The 13,113-nt window shown below is 36.7% G+C and overlaps 1 protein-coding gene across 8 annotated transcripts in view; it reads right to left on the bottom strand.

The window, feature by feature from the left end:
* Nucleotides 1-13,113, bottom strand: part of MCTP1 (multiple C2 and transmembrane domain containing 1) — a 220,276-nt gene that overhangs the window by 127,264 nt on the left and 79,899 nt on the right. For all 8 annotated transcript variants that reach the window (XR_010994586.1, XR_010994585.1, XM_068177020.1 and 5 more), the window contains one exon: nt 1,774-1,960. Coding sequence is in view for 6 of the 8 variants with exons in the window: in XM_068177020.1 (XP_068033121.1) it covers nt 1,774-1,960 (187 nt within the window). In the remaining 2 variants the exon portion in view is untranslated. The remainder of the gene's footprint in view (nt 1-1,773; nt 1,961-13,113) is intronic.

Genomic DNA, 13,113 nt, shown 5'->3' with positions numbered 1-13,113 from the left:
CATGCTGTCTTTGTATTAGTTCTGATGTGCAAGTATGAATACTGAAGTCTAATTGAACATCAGTGAAAATAAACTACTTGAATTAAGTTAGTCCTGGTAATTTCTTTCTTCTGCTGATAATTTTAATAAAAAAGTAGAATTTATCAAAAAAGTATGTAAATGCCACAATTTTCAGAAGCACATAATGAAAAATTCATACCTCTGTGATATGAACATCTTTCTAAAATTTAAATGTTTTTGAATGTATACACTAATTTAAATATATGAACACATATCCTTGTATTTACAAGAACCAGGAATAAACCTGGTTTATTCAATCTTATGCCACATAATTATGCTTTACACTGGGGACAAAAAATTGCGGACTGAGGAAAAATGATTAACAGTACAGTAGCAACGTGTTTCTGTACTGCTACTGAAATAATCAAAACCATCAGTATGACTTGTCTGCCGTCTCATCACACAGAATAAGCTACAGAAATATGTTATTGTGGCTGTTGGTAGCAGGAACTATGGCACCTCAAAAACATATCCATCAAAAAAAATTATTCTACTTATAGAAATCTATTTTGACAACCACAGACTGTCTTGGTGGATTCCCAAATGTGCAGTAAGTCTCTAAATTGTAATTATTTTTCAGAAATGGTGGACAATACCTTAGCTTTCAATTCATTTTGGAATATTATATTTAGCCTCACTAAGTCACCTCTATTAAATTGTGTTTATGATAATACTATTGGTGTATGAGTTGTACAAGAATTAGCAGACAGCTGATTCAGTGGAGATAGACAGAATAAATTTGCTGAAGCACACATCCTGCTAATCTGTTTGAAGAATATTTTACAGCATTAGTACTAGGACTTCATGTTATCTGCACAGCCTGATAAGGTACATCTTTATTGAATTCAGTTATTGAAAGGATGTCCGTCATGGAATAGGAATATTTTAAAATCTTAAAAATAAATTAAGCAGCCTCTCTGATAGTCAGAGGTTGGTTTAATGGCTGAGTGTCTAGAGGAGCCCTTCTAAACACCTGGCAGCATTGTACAATAAAAGCTTTGTAATTGCAAGTGGAAACAGCATTTTTTTCTTTCTTCATGTGTAGTGAGACAGTTACTTTTAGTGATTTAGGTATTAGCAAATGCTGGAGTAAGAGCTCCCCTCTCTGTTGCTTTGATAAAATTACAAAGAATCTTCATAATGTAAAGATGCTGGGAAATTAAAATATTTTCATTTCCCAGAATATTGTAAAATGGAACAGAATATTTTAAAAAAAGAAACATTGTTTGAAACAATTATTTTTATGTGCTTCACAAAATATAAGTTTTCTTGCCCTTTAACAGATGATCCAAAAAAAAAAAAAAAAGCTGAAAACCCTAGCACCTCAATTTTTTGGCATAAATAATCACCAGAAACTGTTGAGTTGCTGAATGATCCCTTAGTCACTTTGTACTTGGTAAAAATCATCTACAAGGCTGTAAAATTACCTTCATTATGTGACACCTTATCAAACAATTAAATTACCATGTAAAAAATAATGTTATTTTATTTGTAGCCTTCTTGAAGAGCATTTGTAGCCTTCTTGATGTTAACTGTTTCAGCTGTAACTATTTATTATTTGCATTAATTATTATATTAATAACTGGTTCATATTATAGTCATTGGCTAGGTGTGATTAGAATAGAAGAGATATATTTAGATTTTTCCCTCAATATAGTTATTTTTTATATACGCCAATATTTTGCTAACAAAGGATGAAAAAGAACTTCATACATATCTCTTCAGTATCTCCTCTCGCTCTTTCTGGTCCTCCAGGGAGTTGATGGAGAGGTCAGAGATAGTGACTGCAGCTGAGGCTGTGAGAGTGACCAGCAACACCAGGTATCCCTCTCCCTCCTCTAGCGGCATCTCCAACTTGTGGGTTTGTTCTTTACTTAGGGTCGACAGGTCAATCTGGCACCTAGAAACACACATTCTCCATCAGCATGTCTTTTTTCTCACATCAAACAAGAGCACATTGGTTCACTTGCATTCAAATGGACAAAAAATCCAAGTAGGCAGAAACTCCTGCTCAGCTTCTTATGAAAAAAAATTACTTAAGAAAAAATTCTTAATTTCTCTTCAGCTTTAACCCATATCCTTTGTTTCTTTTTTTTAGAGCTACACAAACAGTTTTGAATTGAAAAATCAGTGTTAATAAGAATGTAAAGACACTAGAGACAAGTTTAGCTAATATTCCTTACTCAAATGCAGTCATAGAAAATTTTTAAAAATACAGCTTAGATGCAAATTTTACTTTCAATTACACGTCTGGTATAGATGCAAAATGTAAGTTCTCATGGTAACAGTTTTCACCTAACAACAGTAAAAACCCTTTCTTAAAAAAGAGAATTCTACATGGATTTAATTGTGATGGCATAAAGATGACTGAGCATAGAAAAACTCAACTTATGCTCAGCTCTCATGCAGTAAGATGTGTGTGAGTCAAATCCTCACCAGGATTTGTTGGCACCCAGAGTAAAATCTGATGCCACAACCCCCTTTAGAAAAAAATGTCTCAGGCTGTAATAAGCAGGGACTACACATAGCTGTGCAGAGTGTGTGCAGAGTGGCTGAAGGAAATCTGCCCTGCCTGATCCCCTTCTGAGTAACTCTGGCTGTACCATACACTGAACTAATAAAGAATGATTCCATACTTGCCAGACAGCAGAAACAGCTTTGCAACAGCTTTAGAAATTCAAGGTAAAGGAAGGAAAGGAGTATCTTTGCTACCCAAGAGCTGACTAAAACCTTCTAAATAAAACAATAATATGTTAGCCTTGATTAGTCTGTGCACAGCTTAAATGTTTCAATACTTTAATTTGTTCAATGCACAAGTTTCAACTTTCCTAGATTGAAAGTCTGAGCATGTATTGAAATTCATTGGGTCAAATGTAATGCCAGTTTGCACTGGCATATAAGGAATTTCTGTGAAAAAGAATTATTCGGAATACTTATAGCATCCCAAAATGAGTTTTGCTAGCTTTTTGCTCTAAATAAAAACACCAATAATGCTAAAATAAAGTAATTGTATATATTCTATGTGTAGGTTAGCCACTCCGCTATCTACTTTCAACAGTGATTATCTCATGTGACAAGCACATGTACTATATGCCACTAATTCACTAAACTAAACATTAAGCAAACTTTTTTTCATAAAATGTCAATTGATTTTGAAGACAATGTCACTACAGGGCCAAAAACTAAGAAAAAGGTGACAGACATGAAATAGCCAATTATGAGAATAAATGCAGCCTCTAAAATGAGCATTGTGCTATCACAAGCAGATCAGATTTACTACAGGAAAACTCTCCTTTGTTTTTTCAGAGACATTTACTGCCTGTTGTGCAGTTCACATAACTAGTGCAAAGCTCACACAGTAACAAGGTTCAATTATCTTACAATAAAAAAAATTCTAACTCATGTAGCATTCTGAGCTTAATGCTTTTCTTCTATTTTGAACTCTTTGGATGATAGAGAGTGAGAAATTACATTAGTAATAGTAAGCAAAAATAAAACTGTTGCTATCAGTGCAGGCTTATAGTCAATACAAGCTTCATACATGTACATAAACAGTCAAATTCTTATTTTGGATGCAGTGAGGAATTTAAAGACCTCCTTAAGATAACAAAGATTGTAATTAAACATTCAAAACTGTAGCAGTTTTGCTACAGGTATTAAATTCTCTGCAATAATTTATTTCAAAACAGATACCATTCAAAAATAGGACTTGGCAACAATATTGAGTCTTCAACCAATAAACTTGTAAAGAACCAGTCTAAACTCTCTTAAAAATCAGTAAAATACTCATAAAGTCATTGTGATACTAATGGAGAAATAATCCACCCCTCACTCAAAAATAGGCAACAAAAGCTAAAATAGGCAACAAAAGCTACCCCACATACATCCATCAGAAAAAAAAACGAGTGTAAAATTACACAGTCTACATCAGGACTACTAGATCTAATTTCTTCAATTCTTGAAGCTAAAACACTTTAGCAATATGAGTTGTTCAGTTTTTTTATTTAGGCTGAAATAAGCAATTGGCAATTTGCTTTTACCTGTGCACCTTTCCTAAAGGAATGAAATATTTCTAATAGCACTACATCTAGAACAGATTACCTGAGAAATATGTATCTATCACCTGCTTGATAAATTTTCATGAACAGGCCATCACCAGATTGTTATTTCCTAAAATCATACAAAGGTAGGAACTGATCTGGAAAATTTTTTTCCAGTAAAAAGCCTTAGAAAATTATTCTCTCAAGTACCCTCAGAAAATTTGATAAAAACATAGGGTTAGTCCATTAAGGACTGTCATCTCTGCACTTTACAGAAGTCCAGGATAAAAGCACCTTTATGCACACATGGTCAGGTGAAAGCAGATTTCTCACTCCATGCCAGGTGCTCTGCCCTGGCCTTGAAGGAGACAGCTTACACGGGCCTAACTTGAAACTGCCAAGACTCAAGGAGCACCCAGCACAAGCCTATTTACAACACATTCACTTCAGTAAAATGGTAAGACTTTCCAATCTACAGACAGTGTAAGAAAAATTGTATTTTTTTTCCCATTTGTAGTTGATTTTTTCAATGATAAAAAATCAACTTTGTCTGATCTCATGCCAAATTATCCTAAAAAAAAAAAAAGAAAAAAATTGTAATAATATTTTGTTCATTCTCCTCTGTCTTCATGAGATCTTTGTATGGGGCCAAAAAAAAAAAGTGAAGGAAGTCTGGTTTTATTAAGGTATTACCTAAACACTAACCCTATCCTAGAATAATCTTGACAGAGTCCAACTGGAAAACCCAAAACCAATTTTTGTACTACATTTTTTTAGAAGGACTGAAGCTAACAAAATATTTCCAAAAACAAGCATCTGTTTGGAACATACCTGTTTTCCAAATGTAAATATCTTTGGAAAGCTTAGGCTGACAATGTCCCTTTATATTTTACTGAAATTATATTCAAGTATTCCAAGCTTTAAAGCTTTAGCAATGCTGACTTTTATATCAGTTAAGATGTTCTCTAGAAAGACATTTGTTTCCTACAACTGTGTCTTCATGGAGAACAAAGATGCTTTGAGGATGAAGGTGAACTTGTATGTTATCAGAAGGTGGTGCAGAACGAATGAGAAATTTTTGATCCATATTCTCAAATTGAGGACCATGAAAAATTACAGCCATTTTGAGAAGGCCATAAGCTGAATATGACCAGCAGCTGTCCCACTGGAAACATGAGAAAATAGTAACTTTGTACAATCTTGTTTCTTAAGGAATTATTATTTACATGATGCTGGTAAAGGCAAAGACTTTTTCCACCTGTAATGAGATCAGCCTGAAGAATTATTGAAAAAAAAAAATTGCCGTTAACTCCACAGACAGATTTCCAAGCATGACTATAAATCATATTGCAGTTTGAGTTTTTCTGTATCTTCCATGCTGTATGGCCCCTTCAGTGCACACTGGTTTCAGCACTTCCAAGTGATGAGCAGGAGCACTGGAACAATTTACCTGGCTGGCTGGCCTTTCAGAAAAAGGTGGAGGAGCACGTATCCCACCTATCAGTTCTGCATGTGAACACTACCAGGCACCATGTGTAGCTGGATTTTCAGGTCTTGAGAGATCAGAAGGGAGAAAAACGACAAAGTGCATCAAGCTCATGTGCCAAAGTTATCACAGATGAATTGCTCAAAAATAGGGTACAGCTCCCATGGAGGAAGATTTGAAGGTTCAAGGGAAATCTACCACTTGTTTGAAAGTGTGTTCAGTGTGTTAATCACACAAAATTTTAGAAATATATTTCAGATTTATTTTTAATTTGAATATATCTGGCCTTTGGTTCTTTTTATGCCTTTCCTTACCAGTTGAAAAACCCTTTAGTGTTTCATGTTTTCTTCTAGTGAAGGAACTCATACACTATAATCATATCTCTTCTTGATCTTCCTTTTGATATGCTAAACACCTTCAGCTCCCTATACATTTCCTAGGAACATATCTCCTACAGCCCTCAAATGACTTTTTGTAACTTTTCTGATCCAGTGAAATTCTCCTGCATCCTTTTTAAAGTGTGGAAGGCCGAACTATATGTAGTGTTTTATTATCAGCATGTCTAACAGGTAAAAATCACCTCCCCTCTTTAGTTCTAACAGAACCTGGAATGTAAGACTGTGTTGGCACCCTGGTGAAATATTCTTGCTAATGAATGAATTACAAAGGTAGCAACATGACATAGAAGGCCTCTTAAAAGCCAGGTGGCCAGGCAAGTGAGAGACAGCAGATAGTGGAATCGTTTTCTCACATGACAAAATAAAGCATAAAAGAGGAACTGGCACAATCCTAAGTGATAGGGACAGAAAAGCACCACTTGGCTACAAACCAGGCAACTTAATTACCATCATGACTTGTTCAGGAACACAGATTTTTAACTCCACTGTGATCCAGGTCTATGCTGCTCCAAAGGATGCCAAGGAGAGGAAACTGTGTGATTCCACAATTAGAACTGAGCTGGACACACATCAGAAGCAGTAACGCATGAACTGCTACAATTTGTGAGACTCTATATCCTTTATGAGCAGATTAAAATGTTCCAGTAAAACCAAGAAACAAAAGGAGAGGGAAAATTTTGCAAAGCACTAGCAGAAAATGACACATCTCAGAAACACTGAGTGTTGACTGCAGTAATGTGAATTTCTTGGAAGAATCGGAGCATGACATTTTTAACTGTAAAGATAATGAGAAAGAAATTAAATTATGGACTCCACATGATGGTTGTGGTAAGTGGTTGATAGAGGTGTTAGATTGAAAATCAGAGAAGCTCCCAAAGGGGTAGGAGACAGTATCTCAGCTAAGTAGGACATTGACTAAGGACATGAGTGGGCTTAACTGGGGAAGCCGGAGAAGATCCCTGGGCAGCTGGGAGAGGAGACCTCAGCAGGACTTGAGGAACAGTGCTGTCTGTTGCCATATAGCAACACAGGGAAGGCAGGAAAGAGCCCGGCAGTTTAGGGTAAGTCAGTCATGGTAAAATAAATATGAGAGCTCTATGAAATGCTATTTTACCAGTCACCAAGCTATGTCTCAATACAGAATTAATGTTTATTGCTTGCTAAAAGAAATACAGTCCATGCTACAATAACCTGCTGATGGATTTTGAAATGACAGATTAACTTTTTCCTAAGCATATCTCTTCACTATAAAATTACAGATTTACTTTTGATATTGCACAGGCAGAAATTACTTACAATTAGTTTCTGATGTGATATTTCCTACATTGTCCCCATGGCACAATCACATACTATAGATGGTTAGTTCTGTTACTGGTGTAATTTCTCTGCAGCAAAATTAACACTTTCATCTGCTAAATCAGTCTATTGCTTTGATAAACATTATGTCTCCCTATATAATTCTCTCCTCACTAGTTGGCCCAAGAAATTTTGCAAGAGCTTTCACACAGCTCCAATCTGTGCCTTTCACATATCATCACAAAACCCTATTTGCACTCTTCACCATTTTCTACACACTATCACGCTCCTCATGTCTAAACTGGCCATTCCATATTTCCTTCTCCCTTCCTCTTATTTTGCCACTCTTCAAGAAGTAGACTTCCATATGTGAGAAGACACAGGGTCAGAAGAAGGATTCATAAACTGCCCAGATTGCATGTAGCATTCTGTATCTCAGCATACGTTAGAAAATTATATCAATTTTGTGTCAGAACATGACAATAACAACTGTGTCAGTAAGAGTTGTAAATAATAAGTATCTGGTAAGAGAAAGTTACGGAAGATTTCTGAGCAAAAACTGAAACTGTTTTGGCTTTCTAGCAGAATAGAAAGAACTAACTCTGCATTAGTAGAGTGAAGATGTGCTGAGATAGGAATAAATAAAGTATGGAATACCTAAAGGCCAAATTTTGAGACGCAGTATTACATCTGTCTCCTTTTGACAACAATCAGAAATGGAGATGGCTCAGCACATCACAGGATTTTTCAAAGGCAGATTTGGCAGTAGCATTTTTAGATTTTAATGCTTCAGGCATAATCTTAATTTTACATCAAGAAACGTATCTGCAATTAATTTAACTATAATCATCACATATAATCAATAAATATACACACAGACTACTGGTTGTGTGCTCTTCAGTGTTTGCACAGAATTGCTGTAACTCACAAGTGCACACAGTTCAAGTCAAAATTACAACAGCATATTGACCATTATGTTTACATTTTTACTATAATACATCTTTCCAAAGTTCCACATGAACAAATTTTCAAACTGCAACACAAAGAACATTTTTGAAACACTAGCATAATAAAGTTCTATTTCCAGAGGAAGCCATCTTGTTTACAGAGTTTTGCAAAATTGAGAAAACTTCAAGAATTTGCAACTTTAACATTTAAATGGACTTCACAAATACCATTCACAACCTTCTTCCTGGGCAACAGAAAATTGCCAATATTTCAATATAAATCACAGTCTCTACAACATCTCTAGAAAAAGATCTGGGAAGAAACACAGTAGCATATTTATTGTCCATCACCCAGCTTTACATTCATGTTGGAGAAGTAATATACAATTCAGTTCTCTATGATAACGCTCAGTCCCCCATAGAAAAATTACAACAACATCAGTGGGGGGAGAAAAACCTCAAACCATAAATAATTTATGGTTATATAATATTGTATATGGTTATAAATATTGTATTTTTAAAATAAAATCTCACTCTAATTTAAAAATTTGATAGCATATTCCCATGTTTTCAGACTTATCAGAGAATCATAGTTGCATGTCATTTGTATTTATGTACATCTGAAAACCACTCTATGGTTGTGTTACCACAAAAAAAAGTAAACAGACAAGGCATAGCAGATTAGGTATTATAAACTTAAATAAGTAATTTTCAGTATTTTAACTTCTGTATTTCATAACATCCTGTCGTGGTTTGACATGGAAGTGATTTTTTCAGGAAGTTGAGTCAAACCAATCAGTGGTCAAGTTTGGATATTGGTACCTGAAGTGACCACTGAAGATAGGGATACGCCTCTGAGAACACAGGGGGTTAAAAGCAGGAACTCCCAAGAGCTCGCTCTCTTTGGTTCCGGTCAGGGTGCTGTGCAGATCTAAGCTGCCCAGCCATGGGGCTGGGTGGGGGAGGGGGAGCCATGAGGCCTGGTCGAGGTGAGCCGAGGGGTAGAAGGACTGGAACCGAGCCAGCTCCTGTGGACGGAAGGGTGGAGAGAAGCGGAGATGCCTTTGTCATCCCCCCCCAGAGGGAAGAGACAGAGAGTCCGGACGGCACCTGTAACTTTGCCAGTGCGGAGGAGAAGGAGGGGGGGGAAGGTGCCCAGCCTTGGCCTTGGGAATCGGCTGCTGGGCAGAGATATCAGCCATCCAGGGAGTCTGAGCTTTTAACCCTTTCCTGAAAAATGAAGGCTTTGTAAAATATTACTCCTCCTTGATTTGAAGTAGAAGAGAGACAGTCTGGGATCCGAGATGATGGAAGAAGAAATTCTTGAGTTAGGAGATGATGGAGTGGCTTGTGGCTGGACTTTCCTTGTTAGCCATAGACTGAACCAAATTCTCCTAACAGAAGCTGCACTTAGGGGGGTGCGTTGGTGAGCCAAGAGACTTGTTTCAGTGATTACCAGCAGAGGAGCAGAGAGAACAGAGGAGAGTTGGAGAAGGTGTGGAGAAGCCCTCTATCTTCAAGGAAGAAGAAGAGAAGAAGACCTCTGTTCTTGGACCCTCAGCCCCAAGGGAAAATGGGGGGGACTGTAGTCCCAAAATGAGAAACTGAACTGTTGTCTCTTTTGGTCCATGGCAAAGCATCCTTAAAGGAGCCCTATGAGCAGTCTGTCCATGCACGGTGGTGAGAGCACTGTGACATGGAAAGGAGAGTGTCACTATGGCAGATTTTCTCCGGGCGGCTGCCATGTGTGACATGGAAACACAAGGGTGGCAATTGTGTTTCCTGGGGAGTCTGTGGCACAGGAGAGACTCCTGTCTCCCTTGAAAGATTGAGTATTTGAATATCTGAAGGGTAGCAACTTGATCAGGATCCTGGGTGGTGTCTCACTGTTAAGTTTGTTTGGAAATTAGGTGGGAGGAGGAGGGGTGTTTTGGAAAGTCTTCATCCAGGATTTAGTGTTTGTAGTTTTTATAGTAGTAGTAGTTTAATAAAGTTTTTTTCTTTGTTACTAAGCTTGGGCCTGCTCTGCTCTGTTCCTGATCACATCTCACAGCAATTATTTAAAAAAGTACATTTTTCATGGGGGTGCTGGCATCGCGTCAGTGTCAAATCATGACACATCCGTTGTATGGATGCTCACAAAATCAATCTGAATATTTGCGTCAATATTTATCATGATTATGGGAAATTCCACTTTCCTATAGATAAAATTAATACACAGCCTTAATGAATTTGCTACATACAAGGGTTTTTTTCTTAATTTGCATCAAATGGGGAAAAAGACAACAGCATCTATAAATACTTAAGAAAATAGATATAGATGAAGTCACCAGTAATTTTCTGGCACAAAATAAAAGCAAAAGTCAATGTCATTTTAAAGATAAATGTACATTTTTCATAACAATTAATAATGCTATAAATCCCGCTGCACAGGATTGCAAATAACTTCAGCTGGATAAAATTGCATGACATGGGATTTACTTATTCTCTGTTTTCACAGAAACAACTTGTTCTTTGACAGCACTCATTCTTGGCAATTTATTGCACCTGTCAGCAGCCCATTTGTTCAGATTAGTGCTATGCATAAAGGTGTAACAGTCATGAGGATTTATTAACTGATTATCGTAAAAGTGACAGTCAGAATTGCCTTCAAAAACATAAATGATAAGAAAGCTAAATAATTACATGATGATTAAAATCACCTTCATTTTGATCTTAGTATTACCTGCATAAACTTACTGCAGTACGTCTTTAATCACAGGAGCATATTGACTCAATATAGTACATAAATTATTTGCTCATAGCAAAAACGTGAATATTAATTATATTCACACTGGAAAATAGATACACATACATATTTCTACTTATCAGATGAAGCAATAACTAATGCCACTTAGGCAAGTCTATGTGTTTCTTTAAATGCAAGAAGGTGGCCCATGTTGCTTTAGCTCCTGGTGCCTTCCATAAAAAGAACTTTAAGACTCATTTTTTGGTTCTGGAATGTTGATTGTTTTTAAAAAAGACTGTATTCACAAGGATGGAAGAATTTATCTCCTGTATAATGCAGCTTAGTTCTAGTCAAGAATAGTGTTTTCTCATACAAATCAGCACATGATTGGAAATACATTTTCCTCAAAGCTCTTGTATGAGGTCTTTCCCCAGGTTTTTGAAATACTGAAATACTGAAATAAACACTGAATTGGTTCTAAGATTTCAGACTTTTTAGAATATTCTGAGATGGAAGTTCACAAGGTGCTACAACCTTTAAACTCTCATGGAGAATGCACACAATCGAAATTCAAATGTATTTTATAAACAAAATGCTCTGAGTTAAGAATGGAAATCAACCAGTCAGCATTTTATTTCAGACACTGCCATACTGAACATGCGTAGGCATCAAGATAAAGACTGAGTTGCATGCTACTTCTGTGACAGACATCTCCTTCCACTTTTCGGAACGAGGATGCCATGCTGCCACTCACCGTCTTAAATCCTTCCTTCCTCTTACAGGTGGATCCTACAAGCCATCCCTTCCACTTCCATCTCCACTACCCCAAAACCAGAATCTCACTTCCATGTCCTCAAACTTCTTGGACATCTTTCCTGTATTTTTCTGCCCTCAGAAATGGACTGCAAGACCAACCCCTTGCATCACTGCTACCATGTCACATTCCCAGCTTTCAACTGCCTTTACTATGGTCCAGCCTAACAAGGACAATAATATACAAGGGCCACAGAAGCCTTTGTTCTTGATTTCCCACTTCTTTTATTTCACACAAGTGCAGCTGAGGCATGGTATCATTCTGGGAGAGTTTACATCATCCCAGTTCCGAATGAAATTTGCAAGTAATGGAGCTTAGCACAGAAAAAATACAGGTTTTCTGTGCTATCTTACAGAAGATATTGGAATTTTTCCCTTCTACCTTCCACCTGGGAAACCTTTTCTCAGTTTGGTCAGTTCTTCAATCTAGTGTGCCTTCTCCCTAAGTATATTTTGTCCAAGCAGGACGTCTTCAATAAACAGTTGTTTTTATTTGTATTTAATAAAATAATCTTATATAACTTTACAGCTGCTGCTTGCACATTATTCAAGCAAGCAGGAAGATCTCAGCAAGATTTAATGGATTACCCTTCATTCTTGAGCAATGATAGAATGCTACCAGGAAGTCTTTTGTTTCCCTCCCACAGCCTCATTATCACTACTCCTGGAACCTGAATCAAGATATTCAAGTTATTATGTGTATCTTGAAAGCCATAGAGACTTAGTCATGGAGCACGACTCAGTTGCGCTTTTAAAAACTAATACACACTTACCATAACACATGCACAGAGCAAGGCTGTAGTGTGTGCACCAAAATATTTCCAGCTTTTAAGGACAGCCTTGAAAGGAGAAACTGGGGAAGAGAGGTCAGCATTAAGTGGAGCTGTCGGGTGTTGGTGATTATTATCTGTAGTGATTGGAAAAGAATATCAGGGAGGGGGAATATTAAGACCTATTTTCATACTCAGATTGAGCTTGACAAATGACAGTTTTTCATGGAAATCTCCTTGGAGAAGATTTTTTTTTGCAGGTTACATTACCAGAGATATGGTACCAACAGAAGGTGAAATGAGAGAGTTTCTGCAAGGACAAACTGAAGAGAGATTATATGTACACTGACAGAGAGGTCAAAAAAATCAAGAGCAGCAAGATTTCAGTAAGTGATGCTTGGATGACGATGCTCTGAAAAATCACTCATGAAGACTTTGAATCTCACCAGATTTTCCTAAGAAGATTAGAATGTACAAGAAAATTGGAATAATTTCCCAAGGTATATAACACGTTGACATAGGACTTAATTAGTACATTACTTCAGAAAAATATTGATAGTTATCATACCATAATA

Source organism: Anomalospiza imberbis, chromosome Z (genome assembly GCF_031753505.1).
Source record: "Anomalospiza imberbis isolate Cuckoo-Finch-1a 21T00152 chromosome Z, ASM3175350v1, whole genome shotgun sequence".
NCBI lineage: Eukaryota > Metazoa > Chordata > Aves > Passeriformes > Viduidae > Anomalospiza > Anomalospiza imberbis.
The sequence above is the reverse complement of the archived record's forward strand: the minus strand, read 5'-3'. Positions and strand labels throughout refer to the sequence as shown.